Here is a 25,871-nt window from a genome sequence, read left to right on the forward strand (position 1 = left end):
ATTCATATTTATTAAATATAAGCAATTTTTTTTTAATGAAAATGAATTTAAAAGTAAATATAAAAATATCAAACAATGTAATTTATATAGCAAAACAAATATAAAATTATTGTTTTAATAAAAATATAAAAGAAAAATAAGATATGAAAGATATGATATAATTTTGATATAATGATATAATTTTAAATAAATATTGTATAACTTTATGTTCTTGTTTATATTTCTTTTTAGTAATATTAAATAATTATATATAATATTGAATTCATTAATCTTTATTATTAATCAATTATTATTATAAATTACTTTTAAATATTTTAAACTTTCGAGCGCATGCTCTATTTTGTATAACGGTTAAATGTGAATTTGCCTGTGTTTAGTCGTGACGTATATGTATGCTTTCACGCATAAAGTCAATGAGTTACAGTATATGTTAAATATTTATACAATAGTGCATAAAAACGATTGTACACATGTACAAAGATAAAATTTTAGTGAAAAAGGAAACTTAAAGAAACGTCAAAACAACAAAAAAGAAAAAAAGAACAGAAACTGAAAATCTCGGTGTATAGGAAATATCTTTTTTTAAAAATTTGTAAAAAAACTATTTGTTAAATAAAATTGAAGTATAGCATGAGACATTTTGCAACATAAAAGTGTACGTTTATTCTGATAAATTTTCAATATTCTTCAACTGTACTCCAAAAAAATCGTACGCGATCCTTCTAGGACGCGTTGTCGATTATTGTTAAAGTGGAAGCTTTAGAAAATGGCCGACAGTTGGACACAGAGCGTTGTTTGCCGGTAAGAAATTATTTTGCAATTATTTCTAATGACTATTATATTAATTGTAAGAAACTATCATGAAAATACAATTTATTGTTTAATTTTATGTAAATAAAAATATATTAAAATTAGACATATATTGTATAAGTAAACAAACATATATAAATATTAAATTAAATTTTGAAAATTTATTTTAATGACTTTTATATATTTCTATATATATATTTATACAAAATAATACAAAACAGAATACAATACAATAAATACAATACAATATAAATTTATATAAATTTATAAGTAGTTTTAATATTTATTAGTTATTATTATTTATTGATAAGTAAAAATATTTAATATTTTATAATAATTTAATTTTGATTTTTTCTTATTATAGTTATTTTAAAAATGGTATGTGCCGTGAAGGAAATAATTGCAGATACCGACATACTCAAGGAATTTGGAATGATGGAAATAATGAAACTATAATATCCTCTTCTGCCCCATCTATGAATACTGTTTGTCGCTTTTTTAAACTTGGTATCTGTAAATTTGGAAATCAGTGCTATTTTCGTCATAGTACTGAAACTGTTGATAACAATTTGGTAAATGCAAATTCAATAGAAAGTTCATCACCTGGACAACACACTTCAAATATTTCAACTCCGACAACAATAAAGAATGTGTATGTTGTCGTCAGATGACATTATAGTTCAGCAAGATTTAAGTCGTAATACCATTTGCATATCACATAATAATTATATAATATGGTATATAAAAATATACGACATATATCTGCATATATATATATATACATACATATACATATACACATACATACACACACATATATATATATAATAATTAAGATAATAAAAAATATGATGTATTAAAATATATTTATGTACTTCCAGCAAAGACAATACTTCTATTGCTGAGGAATGGGTAAAAGCACCAGAATTTATACCTTCACATATAGCTGGATCATCTTCCACAAATGAGGCTTCTACAACTTCAGGAACATCTATAAATTCTTCAATTTCAATATCTTATGCTCAAGCTGTAAATCCATCTGGTCAAGCATCCAGTCCAGCTTTAGAACCTTTATGTCCATATGCAGAAGCAACTGGAATTTGCAAAAAACGTAATTGTACATATTTACATGGAGATATTTGTGAATTATGTAATCGTGCTGCACTTCATCCATATAATGAGGAACTTAGAAAGAAACATACAAATGTAATTATACATTCAATATTATATTGTTTATATTGTTTAAATATATAAAACAGAATATATAAATTATTAGTAAAATCGTTATTAATGTTAATGTTCCAGGCATGTGTCAAACAACATGAAGTAGACATGGAGCTTTCATTTGCTATTCAACGTAGCAGAGAAAAATCTTGTGGCGTTTGTTTTGAAGTTATAATGGAAAAAGCATCTGGAGAACAAAGATTTGGTATTTTACCTAATTGTAATCACTGCTTTTGTTTAAGTTGTATTAGAAAATGGAGACAAGCTAAACAATTTGACAATAAAATTATAAGAGCTTGTCCAGAATGTCGTGCTACCTCTGACTTCGTATGTCCAAGTATGTATTGGGTAGATACAAAAGAAGAGAAAGAAAAATTAATAATGGATTACAAATGTGCGTTAAGGTAAGATAAATTATATATATTTAAAATATTTAATACTATATTGTTTATTTATTATAGTACTAAAGATTGTAAGTACTTCAATAAAGGACGTGGTAAATGTCCATTTGGCAATAAGTGCTTTTATCTACATGCACTTCCTGATGGCACTAAAACAGATGTTGGTCCTCCTGTTCGTCAACGACGTAATGCAGATGCAGATGATATTTTGCGAGTAAGTTCAAAATTTTTCAATTAATAATATCATTGATTTATTTTGATATTATGTTTTTTAACATTGAATAATTGTTATTTGATATAATTGTTTATTAAAGATATGTAAAAAATTTTTTAACATTGAGTAATTGTTAAAGATATGTAAAAGATTTCCAAATTTTTACAGCAAATAATTTTGTGGGACTTTTTTGAAGAAAGAGACACTCGTTGGATATATGATGTAGATCTTGAAGATATTGTTTCCCTTTTTTCAGGTTCAGAAGAATCTGAATGGTCTGAATTTGAATTTTAGATTGAGTAGTTGTATTAATTTAGTAATCTGCTACTATTGTTGTTAACTGTATCATCTATCTCATCCACCACTTGTATGTGGTTTCAATGGCTGAATAGACAAGTAGTTTATAAATTGTTTCAATGGTTATGATTTAAAGACATCTCAACATTAATGAAAAATTTGTGTGCTTTTACTTGATAATATTTACATGAAAAATATGTAAATAATATCAAGTTAATAATGATAATAATAACAAAAAACAATAATGAAGAGGTTACAGTCTCATGTACAATGGCAAGTTTTTAAATGTTACATAGTTATTTTCTAATCGAATTTGTTTATGTATCTTGACCAATATTGTTACAACTAATACTCAATCATAAAAATACGCATCAATCTATTATATATCAGTGGTCCAAATTAATTCGATTAATAGAATATATCAATATAATAATCATTTGCCAGTATAAAAATAAAAAGTTTTGTTTCTATCCTTTTTTAATTTGGCTTTAAACATCTTTTTTTAAATAAAATAAATAAATATTGTTTTTTATAACAACAAAAGTAAATTTATATATTTAAAATTTTTATTAAGAAATCCTTATTTTTTTTGAGGAGAATCATTGTTTAAGATTTTTAATAGAATTATTTTCATAAATATTATACTTATTATTAACTTTTGGCTCGAAACTTAATATTTGCTTAAAAACAGATTAAATAAAATAAAAAAATATAAATTTATTTTTTTATAACATATATAGCTTTATTAGTTTAGAATTAATTTTAATTTCGGTTGGGTACTTATATTGCCAGCAAAAAAAAAACCTCAACTTTTATTATATTTATTTGTTATTCAACTTGGATAATGAAGAATTTATAGAATGTAAAATTTTGATTTGAATAATGAGATAGTAAAATATATAAACAATCTATTGTTCGTAATAATCAGTATGTAATATCTATTTGAGTATCAATTATTCATATTGAGGATACAATTAACAAGTTTTGTCCTACCTCCAATTATGGCTCTGCGAACACTTAACAAATTTCCTTAACTTATTAAACTGTATAGCGTTAGTTTCTAATTAATAGTTTTAAGATAACCGTGATAAATTGCGCAAATCGAGTGTTCTATATAATAAGTGTATGTCTGGGCGATAGTATGAAAATTTGGTTGAATGTGTGTACTGCTAAATATAATAAAAAAAAAAATAAAAAAAAACTCTTTTTAGCGAGTATACACAAACAGATTTCAGATATAGAAAAAAATAACAAATAAAATTTATTTTATAAACAAGTATTAAATTCAAAGCTGTTTGGAATCTTTGTTATTTTATCTTTTTGCATTTTATATTTGCATTAAATATATTAAATATACATTTAGTATATTTAGACACTTTTTTTAGTTAAAAGTTTAAGTTAAATTTTTTAAATAAATAATATTATTGAAAAAATAAATTATTATTTTCACTGATATGAAAAAAAGGCAATCAGAGCTTTATAAGTAGAAATAAAAACCAAAGAATATGGTATCAATTTTTTTATTAGTTATTTTATAAAAATGATTTTTTCTATTAAAAGATTATATTCTAAATCTATTGCTCTGAGTGAATATTTGATTATCAAATTGTTTAGAAATATTTCGTATATGTAAATTCCATTTATTATTACACTTAGTGATAAGATACTCTTCTCTTCAACAACATTATCTATCCTCAGTGTTGTCTTTAAAGAATAAGATAATCACATTGTTCGTCAATAAGACCTAATATTATCGAAAGTTTTTTCAAACAATCTTTTCATGATAAAATATGTAAATTGTTTATATTTTCTATAGAATTTCTATACTGTTAATTTTATAGCGAATTGTTATAATTAAGTGTTTATTGTTATTGCTAACGTCGCTTATAAATCTATTTAGAATATTCTGTATATTGTCCCTATATAAAGCACTTGTCTTATATTTTTTGTTTTATCTATTATGTATATTCTTTTTAATATAATATTAATGCATCTAATACATGCTATCACAATTAAAAAACATATGAAAGTAATTAAAATATATAACTTTCATGTGTTATATTAATTTTTTTTAACATTATTATTAAAATTTATGCGTTATCAGTAAGAATAATAATCATGTTGTTTGATAACATTGAATGTAATTTATGGATTCTAATGTGTTTTTCAATAATGTATGTCTTGTTATTGTCCAAAAAGCAGGGAAATATACACTGCCAATGGGTCTGATTGTAAGTTCAATTTTAATTCATTTTGTGAAGTGCAGTTGTAAAATGAAAAACAATGCTTCGCTCATGTAATATGTTATGCGTATATGTTTTTGCAATTGCACTATTTAAGTGTATAAAATCATAGTTTATAATAATTTATGTGATAGTATGAAAGATAATTTTTAGGATGAAATTAGTTAAATGGTAAATTATATTTTAGGTATAATTAATTGATTGTTATTCCGTACTATATCAAAAAATTTATCAGATAAGATTTTGTTCACTATATAATTTAAAATTTAATTTTCTTTTTATTATATTTTATTCATTTTAATATATATTTTATTCTACAAAGAAAAAAAATATGCGTTATGTATAAGAATAATAGTTTTTTTAAATTAATTTAGTTTAAACATATACTTTGACTGAAACAAATAATGTAGATTTTAATCCTGTTTAATTTATTTATTGATTGGTTTTAATTTTTTTATTGATATATTGTTTTTGTCTATTTTTTATATGAATTTTTTTTAAATTAATATGATTTTACAAATGATGATCAAACAAAAATTTCTTATTGTAAAACAAGGCATTAAATCTTTTCTTAGTCTTCTATTATCAGCACATATTATTCGATGTTATTCATAATATTATATAAAAATATAACAAAATTAACAGCTTTATATTAATTTTTATTACTATTTATATTTTAATATATTTTAATATAGAAGTTAACAAAATTACTATTTACTATAATTTTAAATTATTAAACATATAATTGTTTAAAATATTTATTAATAACACAATGGACGCTTAAGTTCTCTAAATAAATATGTAAAAGAATATCGTGGAAGAATTTTTTTTTAAATATTTAATGTTTAATAGTAATGAATCATATGAATAATAAAAAAAAATGTATCTTTTGAGATTTATGTAAATTGTAAATTTAATTTGGAATGTCAATTTTTGTGATAATTTAAATATAGGAATTAAAAAACTCTCAAATTTAAGAATATTTTTTATTTACAGATATTTTTTCATAGAAACAATATAACTGTTTTGTAAATAAAATATAATTATAAAAAAATATAACACTGTTTTTTTTTAATGAAAACATTAAAGAATATTAAAGATAAAGTTAAATCAATCAATTATTTATTTATTTTTAACAAATTATATTATATTATTTTAGACAATATATTTAATAAGTAATGAAGATTAAATGAAAATAAGAAAAAATAAGAATTATTCATATCTATCGAACTTATATATATAATATTTATATAATTTAATAATATTAATCTGAGTACATTGAATTGTTAAATACAAAAATTAAAATTGCGAAATTAAGTAAAATGTATTATAAGAATATATTTCGAAATTAAATAGAATGTTGTTATGTTTATATATTTTCTTTAAATAAATATAATTAAAGTGTAATATTTAAATTAATATATCGGAAATTTTTCCTTTTCTGTCCAAATCTTTTTTTTTATCTCTTTACTCTTATTTTACATTATACAGAAATTTATTAAAAGAGTTATTCTTATAAAATACTTTTACAAATGTATAATATACTGAAATATATTTAAATAATTATTTCTTATAATTATTACTTATTTATATATTTTCTTTTTAAAATTTATTATTTTAATACATTTTCATTATCTTTTAAATGTATTTTTAACTTCTTAAGTTATTTTAAAAATAATTTTCGGCTATGTCTTATAAATATTAAGTAAAATTATAAAAGTTATAAAAAGTTATATTTTTATTTTTTATTTATACAATAAACATGATCATGGCTTACTTCATTTTTTTTTATAAAAAATATTATTTTTAAGCCTGATCATGATTATCAATTGTAAAATCTAATTTCTAGAATAGAATTTCTAAGTAATTTAATATTAGAAAATGTTGATACAATATGTTAAAAATTATTCATTAGCAATTTCTTTTTATATAAGAATTTATCTTATAATATATTTGTTATAAATTGAATTTTAATTATAATTTTAATAATAAGTTTAACAAAAATAAGGCACTTTTCAGGTCTCTTAATTTTAATGTAATTAATTTGAATATTATAATCTATAAAATTTAGATTATAATATATAAAATTATAAAAAATATTTCAAATTATAATTATCATATTAAAACAAAATTTTTCAACCAATATATCATATATTTCTTCATACCAATATTTTTCAAAATTTTTCAAAATTGAAAATGAATTTTAAATATTTTGAATAGGTCCAGCCTATATTATTTGTATCATATTATTCTATTAAGTTATATCTATTTTATGGACAATTAAAAATTATCTTAATGATGTGAGATAAGGTTGACATGTCATTCGTTGAACTGGTTGATAAATTCTTTTTTGAACTGAACCAGCAATTGAGCCATTATGTATAATATTTGATTCTGATTCTCCGAGTATATCGTTTGTTCCAATATAGTGTGATCCTCGAGAATCATTTTGACTTTCACTTGAAATATTTTGTCCATTCGTTTCATTTCTTTTACGAAATTTGGTAGAATATTTATAGAAATCAGACATTTCAAAAGGTTTTGTAACTTCTCTATATGGTTGATATCTTCCAGCTTGTACAATTGTACAATTCTGTGAAGATCCCAACACAATTGTTTCTTCATTCGTTTCTTGCGGTGATTTTGATTCTGCTGGAATTTCAAGCACTTTTATATGTGTCGGTTCGTAACGAGAAGACAATGGTTGCAAATGTTGATCAGTTTCAACCATCAATATATCACTTTTACGATGATTAACTGAAGGCATATAATTATTTTTGTCTTCACCAGTGAATGATTTGGAGCAAACAGGAGATTGATAATGTATATTTTTATGCAATGATATTATATTGATATCTGATCCTGGACTTGTACCTGAATCCAAAGAAGTTTCATACCATTCTTTTTCTTTTCCTTTTTTACCAATATTATCCATTGTATCTTTATTATCATGCAAATGACTTGATTGCCATTTTTCTACACTGCCTAAAGATTGAGTACGTAATAACATTTTATTGTTACTAGATGATTGTTCGGATAATGGAAGTAAATGGACAGAAGTATTTTGAGATGAAATGTAAGAAGAATTTTTACTACAACCTACAGATACTGTACGATATCGTGGTGGTATATCGGTGCCAATATTAGTACTATGTTGAACAGCATTGCGTTTTCTTCGATCTAAACTGCCAAATCTATCTGAAGCAAGTTGATCATCTGTACACCAAATAATTTCATCTTCATATCGCATCCAATAACCTGATGGTAATTGTGATTCACTTGGTGAATCTGTATATCGTAAATTTTTATTTGTGTTAATATCGCGATCTCGTCTTATTACAGATTGTGATTGAGAATTACTTTTATGATATACTGGGAATTCAGGTATATGCGTATAATGTAATGTACGAAAATCTCTTTCATAATATTCTTGTCCAGATCTTCGTTGAATATCATTATCCAATTGTTTATGATCAGAATATTGTTGATAATTATGTACTTGATCTTGTTGAAATTGACGATAGCGTAATTGTCGCTCATCTTCGGTATATGTATTTGGTAAAGGTCGATACAATCGTTCACTATCTTGATAAAAATTTTGAGTACGTGAACTACCACTGCCATGAGAATATGTTCGCGTGCGACATTGATCGGACAATATATAAACATTTTGATTATCGTTATGATCATGTTCAATTATTTTGATACTTTGTCGCTGATCGGAAATTGTTGGACAATAAGGATTGATGTGATTATGATTATAACTATTAGGTACTAGGGATTGATCGTCATATCCATGATTAGGATAAGCATTACATTTATCTTCGGATCCTAATGGACTTAAACTTATACCACTCTCTTGAAGCAATCCTCTTGTAATTTTAGTATTTACGTCATTGACTATGAAAAAAATATATTTCAAGTAAAATTAAGCAAATATGATTTTTTTGGAACAATACAGATATTGTATTTAATCTGGAATAAAAAATTATTATACCTGTGCCATCTAATGGTGGTCGAGGTTTCTTTGTTCTATGTTTCACATTAGCATGTAAATGTGACTGAGCATTACAAATAGTAGAGTGTTGAAATTGTGTTGAATGATGTGTTTTATTACGACTTTGTCTTAGAAAATTTAAACGTGCTTCCAATTCTTGAAGTCTACGTTGACTTTGTTGATAAACAAGTCTATGTTTACGACGTACTGCTTTGCTTTCTTTAGGATCATTCACAATTCCTAAAGCAGCTTCTACTATACCAATTTGAACTTGTCGTTCTAATTCCAAAGCAGATTCCTCCTAAAAATAATAATAAATCGTTTATTTTAATATTTTAAACAAGATATTAATTTAATTTTTTGAAATTTTTTAGAAACATACAACTTCATTTGTTTTCAATTTATTAATTAAATTCTGTGGATATGTAAATGCTGTTCCGATTCTTTTACGGAATATTGGTGGACTTTCTCCAGGTTCTAATGGAATTTCTGGTGGTAAAACACCAGTCAATTCCGCTTCTTCTACACATAAGTTTTTAAGCTCATTGTTTTTTTGTGCTAATTTTTCTTGCAATGCTTCTCTACGTTGACGAAGCCATTGTAATCTTGTGGATAATGAATCTTCTGCTAAAGGTCCAGATGTATTTTCGTTCCCTGCCATCACTTAAAAAAAAAATTTAGTTATAATTTATAAGTAGAGTTTGAGTTTTTATTAAATAATGTAATTATATAACTTATAATAATTATATTGCTCACCCATATTATTAAAAAAAATGTAATGATATTATGCACTACAATAATTTAATTAGAATATTTATATAATCGAATCTCATGAGTTTGAAAATATCAATGTTGACACGTTTAATAAATCATATGTTATAAACAACGTAATTTTCTTTTCATTTCTTTTAATTATAAAATATTTATTTAAAATGATATTTTTTATCATTTTTAAATTATTTTTCCGTTATAAATTTTATAAAAACGCGATAATAATTACGCGATAATGATAGGTTAACTATTACTCAAAATTATTTATACTTGTATAAATCAATTCACATTAGTTGATTCATAATTTGTTGAAATTGATGTTCGTAAAAACTTATTCAATAAATATAAATATTTTTGTTAATTAAATATAAAAATATATTATATCTTTTATAACAGAAACGAAAAATATGATCAAAGAGATCGACGCCTATTGTCTTTGTACAGTTGCCATTTTATATTTTATACAATCTATATAGTGATTTGACTGTAATTGAATTTTATTTTCAATTATGAAAATTTAAACATTTATTATAATTTATATAAATTTAATTTTTTATGAAAATCTATATTTTCAATATATTATTTTTTGTTATGTCAAAATAATAGTTTTAATTATATTAATAGTGGCATCATTGATATTGCATATCATATATATGTGACTAAGTAAACACTTCTGCTTGCGTGAACTTAATTTTTATTTCAGTGATATTTAAAATAAATTATTAAAAAAAAATACGTAATAAATTCTAAAATTTATATCATATATAACGAAACAATTTAAAAAATATTAGAATCAAGTAAATGATTAATTTGAAATTATTAAATTAATAAATATGTTAATTAAAAATTCAGTTTGTTAATAAAAGTTTTTGATCAATTTAGGCATTAATTAATATGGTCAATATTTTAAAACCTGAATGTTCTTTTACATCATGGTATCCTTTATTTTGTAAAGATTCTTTAAAAGCAACAATTATTTACATTCCTGATGAAGTTCTTAAATATTTAGAACATGATGCATTTATTTTACCTCTTGAAGCAACAAATTCAATTTTACAAAATACAGAATGGATGGATGGATCTCCAGTAATAAATGATGAGGTAAATTTAAAATTCATAAATTTAATTATTTATAATTCATAATATAATTACATGAAAAATAATTGAAAATTATTTTTTATCAGCATTTATTTGAGGTTCAACCAACGTTTCCACAATTTAGTCAACAAATTCAGAATGTCATAGATGAATATGGTGCAGTTTTTATAAAAAGTAATTGGAGTTCACCTTTGGTATGAATATTATCTTTTGACTTTTATTGGAAAATATTTAATTTTATCATGTATATATATCTATTTTTAGGATGCAACTTGGGTTGCACCAACTAAAACATTAAAATGCAAAACATTAGAAGAAATATATTTATTATTAAAAAGTTCAGATAGGATTGCTAAAGATTTGAATAATGCAAAAAATTATTTGGATTATGAAACTCCTATAAAATCTTGTCTTATATTAAAGAAATGGAGAGATATTAATCCCTGTACAGAATTTCGATGTTTTGTAATACAAAATGAACTTATAGGTAAGAAATTACAAATTTTTTAGAATATTTAGAATGTTCATAATTCATTTGTTATTTGAATATTTGTAATGAATTAATATTTTATTTTGAATTTCTTTAGCAATTAGTCAACGAGATATATCACAATATCATAGTTATAATGAATCAGAAAAATATAATATTCAAACAGATATCAAAAGCTTGTTTATGGAACGTATTAAAGATAGATTTCCATTGAATAATTGTAAGTAATTATAGAATATCTTTGTTAAGTTAAAATTTATTTAATTTAATATATGATATATTGTGATATAGATTCATTTGATGTTATACGATATAAAAAAGAAAAAGTAAAAATAGTTGATTTTGGTCCTTTGGATGAATCTGTTGTCAAAGGAACACTTTTTACATACGAAGAACTACAAAATCTTGAAGAAAATACTCCAGAATTTAGATTTATTGGTGAAGAAATTGGTATTCAACCAAAAACTCTAAATCATTTTTGTATTCCACAAGAAATAAATGAATTTTTTCAATCTAATGAAAATACAATGCTATTAGATATTATTCAACAAGTAAGTTTATGATTTTTTTAAAATAAAAAATTCGTTCCTATTCATTATTATTTTATTTATCGACAATCAATTTAATATTTTTAATTTAAGGAGGTGGAAAATCAACGAAAGGAATTCGAAAATGTTAATTCTAATAGTTTGGAATATGATTAATGTACATTTGAAAAACAAAAAAATAAATAAGTGAATAATTGTACACTTAAAAAACATTTTTAAATACAGAACTTTCACTTTTATTCTGCCAGACCCTCTTCTATCATTACATTACATAAAACGATTAAAGGCTATCCTACCGCTTAAAAGAATTATCATAATATTGCAATATTTTTCGAGTCATCGGCCTTACCGAGCGACGTCCTTTATATAGAAAATATCTTGTTTATGTACAATATGCAATCCTTAATACTTCGATTTGAAAAAGGATTTTCGATATATGTACCTCCGGACAAATTAATACGCTGTACAGTCATATCCACGGAGTATTTTTTTGTTTTTTCTTCATTATTTTCTGACAAAAAAACAACAAGAGCGAGCAATTACATTGATCGATATTTATCAATTTCTGCGATTTTACATTTTACATTTCCTGATATATTTGCACATGAAAAATATTTGATAATAGCTTTTATAATTGTAAATGTTATTTCAATTCTTTTTTTATTTTTAATGATTTATTTAATTGTCGATATAATTTTTATGAATTTTATATATCTATTATTTCATATATTAATTATTAAAAAGAAAGAGAAAAGAAAAGAAAATAGTTATTTATTCACTAAAATTTAAGAGAGGTTTAGATGCCAATATCGACAGTAAGAGTTAAAAATATTTAAACTATCTAACATACAACTTTACTATAGAATTAATTAATATTTTAATTCGTGAGTGTACGCATTCATTGTATAATCATATTTTGGTTGTCTGTTCAGATGTATATGACGTGTATACAAGTACTTCATCATTTAATATTTATAAATTTAAGTTACAATTTCATCTCTTTACGACTAGACTCTCAATCATACAATTATACAATCAATTAAAAAAATAAGAAAATTACTATAATCATATTTTTCTATAAAATACATATTAATATTCCGACATTAATCTTAAAAAAAATGTATTGGTAATTCGAAAATAAATTTTCAGTTTAAATGAATGTTTAAATGAATAAAATGAATGGCAAAATCAATTCATAAAATATCATATAAGATCATGTAATTTTTTTTTAGATTCTTTAATTTCCATGTTATACTGTACCAATGGTTTTTGTACGGATTTATAACAGCAGAACGATCTTAAAAGTCTAAATTCAATAGTTTCAGTTCGAAACATGCGTGTATCAGAATATGTGAAAATAACGAGGCCTTTAGCATTCATCGAAGTTACAAAGGAATAATATGTAATCGTATGGAGAAAACTACGAAGTTTGCAAGTTTATGCATAATTTTTTTCACTTAACGCTAGTCAAATATTTACATATAAATGCTGATGCGGGTGTATTCACATGTAAATATCGATTCTACGTTAAATATAATTAATGATGCGTTAGATCGAACCGTAGTCTTCATTGAACAAACATTTTCCGACTGGTCGTGTATCTCGAAAATATGTATTATTGTTTTATATAATTACAGTACATATGTATAATGGTAATGTCTAGAAAAGAAATGTTCCCTTCATTCGTATTTTTTTTTCCTGCATTTTTTAAATGTATATACAGAGAAGCAGATCTTTCATGATTCTCTTGCCTTTCTCGGACATGACTGTACTGGTGTCTATATTATTTTTTCCCTTTTTTTTCTGTTTTTTTTTTATTTTTATTTATTTATTTTTTTAACAACTTCGTCCTCGGTTTATGTGGCTTTTCGTCTCTCTTCGGTTTCTTCCGTCCTTTTCTAATTATTTAATCTCTCGATTTTCAACTGATTTGTGCTAAATGACAATATGTATTTTAATGAATGTACGTTTTGCAGTGCACGGCCGTTTTGTTCATACATTCATTCTCTCTCTCTCTCTCTCTCTCTCTCTCTCTCTCTCTCTCTCTCTCTTGCCCTTTCTCTATCATTTCTTATTTATTTATTTTTTCCAAACTTTTTTTAATAATTTTTCTTTCCTTTTTTCTATATTATTTTCTCATATTGTTCATTTAAAGATATCAAAGTGACGCGACAATATCGTTCTCTCAAATACTGATATCAAGGGTTTGAGTGAGAAAAAACAGTAGTCTTAATAACATACGATACAAAAACTCTAAGTTAATCATTTAACGGCCAGTGTGAAGCGATTTGGATTTCTTTTCTTCTATCTTTTTTTCTGTCTTCTTATTCTTCTTCTTCTTCTTTTTCTTCTTCTTCGTCTTCTTCTTCTTCTTCGTCTTCTTCTCTGTTTTTATGTTTGTTTTTTCCTTTTTTTTTTTTTTTTAAGTACCTGAAAAGCTCTCGATCCTGGAAAACTTTGCTTATTCTTAAGTGTTTCTTCTAGATTTTTATTCTTTTATTTAAGTCCATTCATGATTTTTCTTTTTTACGAAGACTACAGTTACCCCTCTATTATAAATGCGATTGGTACGACTAAAGGTTGGCGAAAAAGGCCAGGCTATCACTGACAATCGTATTCTCTTTCTCGTTTTTATCTCTTCCATTCACTCACTCATACTACATGCACATTCTTTTTTTTTTTTTTTTCTATTTCTCGCTCGTTTGCTTTAACGTATAAGCTACATGTAATGTTTTTCTCCATCTCATCAAAAAATACGTATTATTATTATTATTATTATTTTAATGTAATGTTCTTTCAAAATTTACATCTACACATAAAGATGCATTTCTTTAACGTCTCTATCTCTTTGTTTTTATGTTTATTTGTTGTTCGTCTCATTTTTTCTATATTTCATTTTTATTTTGTTCTTTTGTTTTTTTCATTCTTTTTCTCTTTCTTTCTTTTTCTTCTTCTTCTTCTTCTTTTTTTTTTTTACATCACTTTAGCTGTACAGGAAGATAAGAACTTACATTTAGACAATAACATTAACTTGATTTTTCTTGTCGACTCGCTCCGCTGGAAACTCGTCGGATTATGCTGAAAAAGTTTTAGGATTATTCGTTGAGCGATTCAAATGGGAGTCGAAAAATTTTAAATGTACATTATTTACAAGTCATTGAGTGATCAGAATGGAAGAAGATAGACAACGAAAGTTAGAAAAACAGATAAATTCGTAAAGGCGCCTAGTAAAACGTATATCAACGTATATAAGATATTGGGTTTTAAATTTAACTTTTGTTTGCATTTTGTTATTGCTAATGACATAATAAGATTTATTTGGACGAAGTATTTTCCAACAGAAATTCGAATTTTCGAGGAGCAGCAATTGTACTTAGATTATGTCTATATATTACCTTTCACTTTGCGTAAACAGAATATTCAAAGTGAAAGGTATTATTTGAAATCGTTCAAGTTACAGCGGGCGATTCCTTCGACATGTAAGTCAATTAGAAATTGCTTAAAAACAATGATGAGAATTATGAAAAATGATCGACGTGTGCACGAGGTAGAGTTTTACTAATCGATGATAGAATAAGAAAATGAAGAAGATAATTATCTTACAATAATACGTTCAAAACGAAGCAATTAATACAATTTACAATTGGATTATAAGAAAAATAATAAATTTAATACGCTTATGTCGTACTTCATTTCTCCTTTTTATCATTTCCATTTTTTCTTTCAAGTTATTTTTGTTTCCTTCCTTTATTATTATTATTATTATTATTGTTGTTGTTGTTGTTGTTATTGTTATTATTACTATTATTATTATTATTATTATCATTATTATTATTAATATTATTATTATTAATATTATTATTATTATTATTATTATTATTTTTAATATTATTAATATTATTATTACTTTTTTTTATTTTTTTATCTTTTTTTTGTTTTTTTTTTCTTTTTTTTTTCTTTTTGCTTCTAAACGGAATCACTTTGGTTCGTATCACGAAATGAGACTATTCACAGGAACATTACTTTTCAACATCCTTAATCCTTAGTTTTTGCGCCAGAGGTAACACATTAAACGCTTCGATTAACGAATTCTAATCTTTACGTGGAAAATTTCCGATCACCCCATGATGAAGGTGCGAAAGAAATGTACGGAAATTTATAAGTGTTTCATGGCTTAATTATACAACCTTTACAAGAATTTCTTCTTTGTTTATAGTTTGTAATAAATTGCAGGCATTCACGCGTCACGACAGCACACCGAAAGATGATATAAACTTGTCATTCTGAAACAAGGTGAAGCGATTTTGTACTAAAGTGCAGCGATATAATACTATACTTTTAATGAATTATCTACGTAATGTACAGTTTTTTTCTTTTTGGATACCTTTTTTTTTTCCTTTTTTTTTTTACATGCACCGTGACAACAAGGTATGGTCGGCTCGTCACACAACGTTGCTCTTAATTTTATATATATATATATATTCTTTCGTTTCATTTTATACGTCCTTTTTCGATATTTTCTTTTTCCTTTCTTTTCTTCACCTTTATTTATTCGTATTTGTTTCCTTTTCTGCCATTAATCCGTCTTCAATCGTCTCTCTCGCCACTCTCTCTTGCATATATCATAAGATATATCATAAGACATTACAATTTACAAGGACTATCTTGATTTAGAGGTTAAGATACTAAGTTATCGAGAACTTTACGCAAAAGGCAAAGAATTCAATGCACGTCTCGCTACGTTAATCCACCAAACGAGATCTATAGATTAATTTCTCTATTCAGTCTGACCATACCATGTAAAAGAACGTAGAATAGTATCATCATAATAGATACAGTAGACAGAAATAATGAATTCAGGCTTTTAATTATAAATTCTTTAGTCTGCGAGGGATCTATCGACAGTCGGATACGTTCTATTTTTATTTTTTTCTTCCTTTCCTTACTAAATTCCTCCTCCTCTCCCTCCTTCTCTCATTTACATTTTTTCTTTTTTCTCCTTTCTCGCGCTGATGCTATCTCGCTTACTCTCTCCGTTTTTCGAAAACACGCCTATTCCTCGCCGTAAACCTTATCTTTTTGACTAGATTGCGTCTCTAATATCCTTAACGATTTAATCTAAGTCTGCCATTCATTATAATTTTCATCTTACATCTAGTATTATAATAACATCTAGTGGTAAGAGGATGACCTACTGTTGTCGAGAATCGTTAACAGAACAATCGTTCCTCCGCTCTCTCCCTCTCCCTCTCTCTCTCTTCCCCTCTCTCTTTCCTCTTTCTCTGTCTCTGATTGATAAAGCAAGTTCATACTGAACGAAGAACTTGCGAATGTCACGCAATTAACTTATATCTTGCCTAATATAAGAGGATAGGCATTTCCGAATTACCGGTATATCGTAAAAGTTTGTTTCAACAACCTCATACATATATCGACTAATATATATAATATATATTATATATATGTATACATATATATATATATAATATATATATTTTATATATATTCATATATATTATATATATATTTTATATATATATATATACACACACACACACAAATTCGACGATTCGCACGTTTCTTATCGTTTTTCGAATTTGCGAAATCTATTTTGCGATTCAGATATTCAGCTTTCTGGCTATCGATTCTAAGTTTTTCGTATGGCATAGTTTACAAGGATACGCCCGGATACGTTTTGGAAGCTCCTTCGTCACTGGACAACTGCGTCCACAAGGAATAAAAGCATATAGCATTGTTATCAAGATCGAACACGCGATGCTCCGTCGAGCGTTCGAACGCTAGGACTACCTTTTCTTGCCGGCCTGTTTCGACGACAATCGTTTCTTTAACCTCGGATGATCGGATTTGACCGACTTCTTTTTAGGTCTCTCCGGGGATCCGTTACAACAGGCGCATCCTTTCTTAACGTGGCCACGCAAACTCGACCGCCTGGCCCGACAGTCCGGCTCGACCAAAGCGATATTCCCCGTTTCGTCGTCGGAGGGCTCGGATGCCTTATCACTGGAAACCATAACCGAATCTTGGATCGACTCGCTCGACACCTTAATTCGTTTCGACAGACTACCCTTGTGATCTGCTCGATTCAATACCACCCTCGCATTCACCTGCAATTTATCTTTCTTTTTCAAATAATTGCAACGTCGCTCGTTCGACAGGGACTTGAGACTTTGCACGCTGTCCTCGAGCCCGTTGCTAAGAGCGTTCTCTTCCGGTTGGCTGCCGATCGACTCGCTTATACTCGAATCCTCCTCGTCGCTGCTCGACCTCGTCCTCTCGGACATCGGGCTCTCCCAAGAGAGGTAATCCATCCTCGTAACCTTCGACGCGATCCGTTTCTTGTTTGTGTACGTGTACTTGTGCGTCGACAACATCGGGCCGGCTATGGGAGAGAGTGGGGAGGGTATAGTTACGTCCGCCGTGTTGCTACTGAGCAAGGTCAAGCTTTCGTCCCCGGAGCTAGCTGCCGACGTGTTGTTTACATTGATGCTCGGCGGTAACGATTCCGAATCTAGATCTATGTCCAACTTCATGTTCGAAGGGATACTCGACACGCTGCTGGGCGAGCCCTCCTTCGAGCCGTTCCTCGAGGCGATCTTCGCACGATCCTTCAACGAATCGTTCTCCAACGAGGCCAGATTCGTCGGCGACAATCTCGATATGTCGGAATTACTGTTGGACGCCTCGTCCTGGCTCAAGTTCTCCAACGTTAATCGCATGTGTTTGGCTGGGTTCTCTAGATGCAGTTCCTCCGCCCCTCCGCCCCCCTTCTCCCTCCTCGACCTTTTCGCCGAATCTTTCGCCGACCTGCCCCTCTGGCCGCCGCTCTTCCTGCGCTCGTTAACCTTGAAATCGGCGATAGGACTGGCGTCCCTGCTCCCGCTCGACGAATCCAGGGAACGAAAGTAGGAGCCGCCGTACGATTTCATGCCCAACGGTTGGCTGCAGGACGCGTCCTGGGACGAGTGGTCGAAAGACGGCGAATGATTCGTGTCGAAAAGAAGATCCGCCTCCGGGAACAGGTCGCTGGTGCTCGGCTCGTCCACACCGAGGTCCTCGCACTCCTCCGACAAACTCTTCTGCAACTTCATCTCGCGTTCCATGGCGGCCGCCTTCCTCTCCATCTTCTGTTGCAACAACTCCCTGTCCAATCTGGGATTCAAAGGCGTTTTCATCACGTTGCTCTTATTCGCGTACTGTTGGAACGGTTCCAGAGTGTGATTCATGAAATATTTTTTCGCGTTCGTCTGATATATCTGACCGCCGGACATTTCAATACCCTGCCCCTTGTTTATGATCTGCAGAACGCTCTGCACGTTCTCCGTATTGTCCGAGTATCTCGAGTTCAACGGGTCGATGCTCAAAGAATTCGTGGACGTGGGCACGTATCGCCAAGGCGTGTCGGGCGACACCTTCCCCTCTGGCTCCCAAGCCTCTTGCAACCTCGCGTTCCCGTACAGCAAACCGTTCCCAACTTTGCACGAAACCTCGATACCCTCGCTCGATTGTTGCACAGAAGACTCTTGACTGTCGGAACTGCTCGGCCCCCCAGTCACCAGAAACTGCGTCGTCCCGTCGATCCCTCCGCTCTGCTTGCTTCCAACCGTTATCGTCGACATCGAATCTGCGAAAAGAAACGCCGTTACAACACCCTGGCTCGATCACAATCGATCATCGATCGATTTCCAAGATCGATATACGTACCCATCGCGTCGTCGATTTTTCTTTTCACCGTCTTTGGGGAGATGATCTTGGCACCGGGGATTATCTCAGTCGACGTATCCTTCGTATCCTTTTGCTGTTGCTGATGATGATGCTGCTGATGATGATGGTGATGGTGGTGATGATGGTGCTGCTGCTGTTGTTGTTGTTGCTGCTGTTGAGCGGCGTCGTTCAACAAGGAAACGTCCGATTGCGTGGCGAATGCGAGGGCGATCGTCGCACCCGTTTGAATGGACACGTGTTTGTCGTTGTGAATTTGCCCCTCTTGGGGAGATTGGTTGCTCTTCTCTGGGCTGTGCTGCGCGATCGTTGCCGTCGGCGTGATGCACACCACGTTCTCCGACTTCAATCCAGGGCTGGTCAATTTGTGTATGGACGAGTTGAACAATCTCGCCCCTTGGAGCGTCAAATTTGGATTGCTGGTGATCACCCCGCAGATCGGCTGGCCCCCCTCCCCACCCTCGCTCAGGTTACGCTGAATCAGCCCGATCGCCGAGTTCCCTTTGTTGACAACGATCGCGTTCCCTCCTCCGGATTCGACTGCGTCGGATTTCGCCGCGGCCAGGTCCCCGGCTATCACGCTGCCCGCCTTCTCCGCCACCACCCCTTCCCCCGTGAACTGGCCGTGATGATTCCCCCCCGTCCCCTGGGGTATCACCACCGACGTCCCCTGGACGTTCTGCGCCCCGGCCAACGACGCCTGGCTCCCGGACAACGTCTGCAACGTGGGTATCTTCACCTGTTTCACCTGGGCCGGCTGCGAGATTATCTTGCCCGCCTGGTTGAGGAACGACTGGAGAACCAACGTGTTGGAAACGGCCGCGTTCCCGGTGGCACGTACGGTCGCCGGAACGGTGGCGAGCAGCTTGGACCCGCTCGACACTATGGTGAACTGTTGGCCGCCTTTCACCAGGTTCATGGGAAGGATGTAGTTGGGGCCAGGGACGAGGACCGCAGTGCTACCCATCTTGCCCGTCACCGAGGCGAGGGCCTCGCTCACCGACACGGAACCCGCTTGCACCGCCTCCTGCACGATGACCGCCCTCGGCTGGCCCGGCCCAGGCTCGGCGAATATCAGATTTCGCCTCTTCACGCTCACTTCGACTCCGTCGTTCGAGTCGGTGGCAAGATTTCGTACCTCGGCCGCGGCGCTAACCGTCTCGGCCGCGCTCCCGACGTTGGGGGACGGCTCCTCGACGGGGGCGGGGAAACCGGCAGGGCTGTCCTGCACGTGCACCACCCCGCTCGACGAATCCTCGCTGCCCATCGTCCTGCCGAGATCGTCCGTGCTCGGGCTCAGCTCCGAATTCTGTTGCCCGCCCACCGACTTCGCCTTGCTCGCGCTAGATTTCTTCCTTTTCGATGATTGGCTGGGATTCGTGGGCGGGTTCGACCTCCTCCTTGGCGCGGGTTTATTGTTTAGATCGGGCGAGTTGCGCAATTGCTCCGCGTACTCGTCCAAAATCGCGTAAATCCTTTGCGCCGTTTGCTCGTCCTCCTGCGGTTTCTGTTGAGGTTTCGGTATCGGGGACGATTTCGATGTGTTGGTCGCGCTCGTTTTAACCGTTTTCGGCGCCGCCTTCTTCACTGTTTTCGAGGAGGGAGGGGTGGGCGGTGTTTTGCCGGCCGGGGGGATAGGGGCCGGGGCGGGTGTCACGCACGGGCTGGAGGAGCTTTGTGAGGTGACGCTCAACGCGGGGGAGGCGGCAGGTTGACAGTAACTCGTCACAACCACGACCGGCGTCGAGTTAGGCGTCTTCGAAACCGCGGAACCCGCGTTCTGATTCACGTACGCGAGCGACACTTTTTGGGAGAAAACGTCCTGTTGGAAATTCACCGTCGCGTTACCGTTGCTCGCGAACTCGTTTCCCGTCGTCCCTCCGGTTTGCTGGGTTGGCATTAACAGTTGTTGGGCTAGCGCGCTCACGGACACTTGCTGCTGTTTTCCGGCCTGAGTTTGTTGCTGTTGTTGCTGTTGTTGTTGTTGTTGTTGCTGCTGTTGTTGGGTGGTCGTTTGCGTTTGTACGGTGGTGGTGGGCGAGGTGGATATCGTTTGATGGGACTGCGGTTGAATCGTGCTCCTCTCCTTCACCTGTTCCAACACGCTCTCGAACTCCCTCAATTGTTCCAAAGTGGTCGAACTCACTTGATTCGGCACCTCTATGGGGGAACCGAGCAAACTGTCCGTTCGAACCGTGGACTGTTGCTGTTGTTGTTGCTGCTGTTGCTGTTGTTGCTGCTGTTGTTGTTGCAATCTCGGTGTGGTGAGCACAGCTTGTATAGCTCCCGTGATATTTTGTTGCCTCAAAGGAGCTCGAATGATGTTCAATTTGACCACAGGTGTCCTTCCGGTCGGTATCGAATTCGCGTGCGATATCGTAGGTATGATGTTCAACTGGCTTGGATTCGTGGTCGATATAGTGACGGGAATTTTGTGCGTGTATATGACACCGGGGGAGGCGTTTTGAACACTTTGCACCAACTGCGTCAACGTTTGACTCGCGTTCGGGCTGGTCGCCACCACGTTCGCGTTATTCCCGGAGCTTTGAACGATATTCAATATCTGTCTACTCGTGGTCGATAATTGTAACGTGTTTGGAATGTTCGCGATGGATTGCACGTTTATCCCCGTAGACGGGCTCGCCTGTTGCGCGTTGGGCACCGACGTTTGAACAGCTTTCGAGAGATTACTCGTCTTTTGGGGAGAGACCGATTGTACCAGAGTTTCCGCCGAGGCGGCGCCACCTGTCGCCACGCCGCTCGCGCTCGACGAGTCGGTGGAAAGCGTGTATATAGTTTTACCAAAGGCCTGTTGAAATTTCGGCAAGCCTGCGTTCTGCCCGGAATTTTGCGCGCCCCCTTTCGTCAATCTCTCGTACGTGTTCCTGCCGTTCCCGCCGTTCTCGCCTCTCTGGTTTTGCCGTGAAAAATTGGATCCTCCTCCTCCTCCTGCTCCACCGCCTCCTCCTCCTCCTCCGTCCTCGATATTTTGCAGATTGAGAACGTTCCTCTGATTGGACACCACGTTCGGATTCACGGAGGCCAACTGGTACGTACCGTCCGGTTTGCAAACGATCTGCAACTGTTCGGACGCGATGTTGGTCGAGGATATCCCCGAACTCGTGGTGGTGGTAACGGCGGTCGTCGTCGCGACAACGGCGGAACAGGGGGACGGGGATTTTTTGGGCGATTGACTCTGCTGGTTTCGCCGTTGGATCGGCATCGTTCGGGGGCTCGAGTCCGACTCGAGTTGGCCGGAAACGTTGGTGGTCGTGGAAGAGGTGGGCGAGTTGTCGGGCGGTTGATTCGTCTCTTCGCCGACGTCGGGAAGAACGGAGGATCTCGGTGGGGGGGTTTGACCGGCGGGACTCATGCCCACGCCACTGTCGTGGCCTCCCGAGGAGGGAGTGCCGGGTAACTGAATATTGCCGGCCACGCTTGGCGTTCTGTTCGGCCTGGGAGGTGTGTTGCCGCTGTTCACCGAGCCCGAGTTCGGGCTCTGCGGAATGTTTCTGGAAAGTTGGACGACGTTCACCGTGGGCCGCATTCTCGGCGGCACCATCATGTCCAACGTGTTCAGACCTGGCACGTTCTTCGCCAAGATGTCCGAGTCCCTGACGGCCTTGGCCAGAATGTCGAACTTTCGTTTACCCAAGTTGGATTTCGTGTTGAGATCCCGGCCGTCGGCGGGCGTCAAATCCGTCTTACCGATAATCGCTGCCCCGTTCCCCTTTTGCTTCTGATGGTGATACGTGGACAAGGTGTTCTTGTTGGGCGAGAACGGCATGTTTTTCTGTATATTGATTAGCTCACTGGTTATATCCCCGCTGCTCAATCGTTGCTGTTTCTTGGCCCGAATCAACTTCCTGTCGATCTCGTCCGCCCTCGTCAACACGATCTTCGGGTTCAAGTTCAACGTGCTCAGCATGGGTGCGAATTTCGTCACGTTGTTCGCCGCGCTATTCTCTAAATTATTATTGTCTTTGCTCTTATTCAAAAGATTCTTTTGCAGTATCTGGGAGATCCTCGTGGGTTTCTTCGAGTTCTGCGGCCTGAACATCCTCAACGACTTGAGCACCGCCGGATCGCTCCTCCTCTCGGTGATGATCAAAGGGGCGGCCGCCGTGTACGCCGAGCCCTTTATCGTCTCCCGCTTGTTCTCGTCCATGTCGGCCGAGAACAGGGTAATGATATCGTTGCTGCTCACGTCCGAACCGCTCGCGTCCTCGTTCGTGTTGGCGTGCCGCACGTTCTCGTTGACCAGCATATGGAAATGCGACACCGAGTCGACGGTCAACTTGGCTCCCTTCGAGCGGAGCTTCTTCCCGGCCTCCTTGCCGGCCGACGACGATTTGTTCCCGCCTGCCTTCTTCTTCACCTCCAACCGACACCCGTCGCTGCCCAGGCTGTCCGTTTGACTGTCCTGCGTGTTGCTGTCGGAATCGGAGATCGAGCTGACCCTGTTCCTGAAGTGTTTCGGTTTACGCTCCGTGCTGTCGTAATCGCTCTCCGACGATTCCAATCTGTGGACCTTCCTCTGCCTTCCCGTCCTTCTTATCCGCATCACGCTGCCGCTGTCCGAGTCCGTGGTAGTGGTGTCGTCGAGGCTCCTCCTCGTCGAGGACCTCTTGTAATTACCCGCCGGCTGAAAGCTACCGAACTGTTCCGAGTTGTCCGACGGTAGATCGACCCACTGCTCGTAACCCTTCTCGATCCCGAAAAAGATATCCTTGGTGTCGTCCTCCGAGGGCCAATCCTTGAACTGGGAGTAATCTATGTTGAGGTATTTCAACTCTTTGTTCGTGTTCCTCATCTCCTCCGCGTTCTCCAAGTATCTCTCGCACAGGCTGTTCAACTCTTTCCAATCTAGCACCCAGCTGAGCATGTGGTAACGGGGGCTGCTCAGCACCACGGCCAGGTCGTCGCAAAGTTGGGGGGAGAGGCCGAGCTTCTCCGCGTCCAACACCTGGTTAGGCACGGATTTCTCGTCGTAGTTGGCGGAACCCGTCACGGCGTCGCCCTTGATCAGGATCAGGGCGTCGAGGGTCCTCTCCACGTTCCTCGCGCCGGGGCTCGCCGGGGAGCTCGCCTCGGGCGTTTTGCTCCTCGAGGACGATATGTCGTTCCCCGTGAACTCGCCGCAATTGAAGCAGAGCTCGCCGAGGGGGCCGCTCGACAACGGATCCCTCCTCGGGTGCAACGGGCACCTGTCGTTCCCCGAGATCATCGCCGCCTCGCCCCTTTTCGCCGTGAGGAGGCTCTTTAACAATTGATCCGTCCTCTCGAAGCTCTTGCTCACCTGCCCGTTCTGAAAGTCGATGCTACTTTTTTTCATCGACGCCGTTACCACGCCAGTTGCGGCCGGGCAGCCGGGCGACACTGAAAACAACGAAGTAGAGTTGCATAAAGTGGGAGGCGGTGAATCGGTGACGCCTCTCGCCGTTTCGTCCTTCCTCTCCCCGCTATTACTATCGATCATCCTTTTCACCATCATCACAGATCCCGTGCTAGAATGACTGCCCTCCACCAGAGCGTGCTTAAACGTTCTCTCGTTAACGACCACCACGCTGTTATCGCTCTGCGTCCCATCCGCTCTCGTTTTCCCGCACGCGACAGCCATCTCTTTAATCCTATCGTAACAAGCCCTGGTCGGATGCAGTGAGAACGCCGTCAGCACGCATTCTCGAGCGATACCGATATTGCTCCCAACAACGTCGGCCAGTTTAAGGAATTGCGTGCTCAAACGTTTCGCTGTCTCGCGGACCTTTTCCGTATCGGACTTCGCTTTTTGACTCTCCAATTCGTTCATGTCCGTGGTCAACGCCCTTATGTACAATTCGATCACCAGGGTCTTTACGCTGTCGCCGAACTGTAATTAGAGAGAAAAAAAAAAAAAAAAAAGGAAAAAAAAACAAAAATAAAACCTCTTTTTTCCTCCTTCGTTTCCCCCGGTTTTCCTCGATTTCGATCTCGAGCGATAACGGGTCTCGAGGGGGGCGGGAGGGGAAAGTGGGGGCGTGGGGGGGGAGAAGAAAATA

The 25,871-nt window shown here is 34.5% G+C and overlaps 4 protein-coding genes across 8 annotated transcripts in view; 2 read left to right on the forward strand and 2 right to left on the reverse strand.

The window, feature by feature from the left end:
• The first annotated feature begins 357 nt into the window (after window positions 1-357).
• On the forward strand, window positions 358-3,416 carry LOC108002916 (probable E3 ubiquitin-protein ligase makorin-1). Of its 2 annotated transcripts, XM_017064907.3 has the most exons (6): window positions 358-801; window positions 1,175-1,462; window positions 1,692-2,016; window positions 2,116-2,438; window positions 2,496-2,649; window positions 2,818-3,416. In XM_017064907.3, exons 1-6 carry the CDS (start codon window positions 767-769, stop codon window positions 2,941-2,943), a joined length of 1,251 nt encoding a protein of 416 aa, XP_016920396.1. In that variant the 5' UTR covers window positions 358-766; the 3' UTR covers window positions 2,944-3,416. The 2 variants fall into 2 exon arrangements, with proteins under 2 accessions (XP_016920396.1, XP_016920397.2); XM_017064908.3 differs by lacking the exon at window positions 358-801 and having other exon boundaries at window positions 1,405-1,547.
• Window positions 3,417-6,161: 2,745 nt separating this feature from the next.
• LOC108002817 (uncharacterized) lies at window positions 6,162-10,412 on the reverse strand. Its single transcript, XM_017064703.3, has 4 exons — window positions 9,943-10,412; window positions 9,569-9,849; window positions 9,187-9,487; window positions 6,162-9,089 (listed from the first exon to the last, which is right to left on the reverse strand). Exons 1-4 carry the CDS (start codon window positions 9,944-9,946, stop codon window positions 7,477-7,479), a joined length of 2,199 nt encoding a protein of 732 aa, XP_016920192.1. The 5' UTR covers window positions 9,947-10,412; the 3' UTR covers window positions 6,162-7,476.
• Window positions 10,403-12,317, forward strand: LOC108002818 (cell division cycle protein 123 homolog). Of its 3 annotated transcripts, XM_062071703.1 has the most exons (8): window positions 10,494-10,754; window positions 10,840-10,892; window positions 10,967-11,058; window positions 11,142-11,249; window positions 11,320-11,542; window positions 11,643-11,765; window positions 11,837-12,096; window positions 12,187-12,317. In XM_062071703.1, the coding sequence occupies exons 3-8, from the start codon at window positions 11,029-11,031 to the stop codon at window positions 12,247-12,249; spliced, it is 807 nt and encodes a 268-aa protein (XP_061927687.1). In that variant the 5' UTR covers window positions 10,494-10,754; window positions 10,840-10,892; window positions 10,967-11,028; the 3' UTR covers window positions 12,250-12,317. The 3 variants fall into 3 exon arrangements, with proteins under 3 accessions (XP_061927686.1, XP_061927687.1, XP_016920193.1); XM_017064704.3 differs by having other exon boundaries at window positions 10,840-11,058; XM_062071702.1 differs by having other exon boundaries at window positions 10,403-11,058.
• Window positions 12,306-25,871, reverse strand: part of LOC108002819 (uncharacterized) — a 34,619-nt gene continuing 21,053 nt past the window's right edge. For both annotated transcript variants that reach the window (XM_062071689.1, XM_062071690.1), the window contains 2 exons: window positions 19,816-25,702; window positions 12,306-19,735 (listed from right to left, as the gene is read on the reverse strand). In XM_062071689.1, the coding sequence (XP_061927673.1) occupies window positions 17,898-19,735; window positions 19,816-25,702 (7,725 nt within the window). In that variant the 3' untranslated portion in view covers window positions 12,306-17,897. The remainder of the gene's footprint in view (window positions 19,736-19,815; window positions 25,703-25,871) is intronic.

The sequence above is a fragment of the Apis cerana genome, linkage group LG2, assembly GCF_029169275.1.
Source record: "Apis cerana isolate GH-2021 linkage group LG2, AcerK_1.0, whole genome shotgun sequence".
Lineage (NCBI taxonomy): Eukaryota > Metazoa > Arthropoda > Insecta > Hymenoptera > Apidae > Apis > Apis cerana.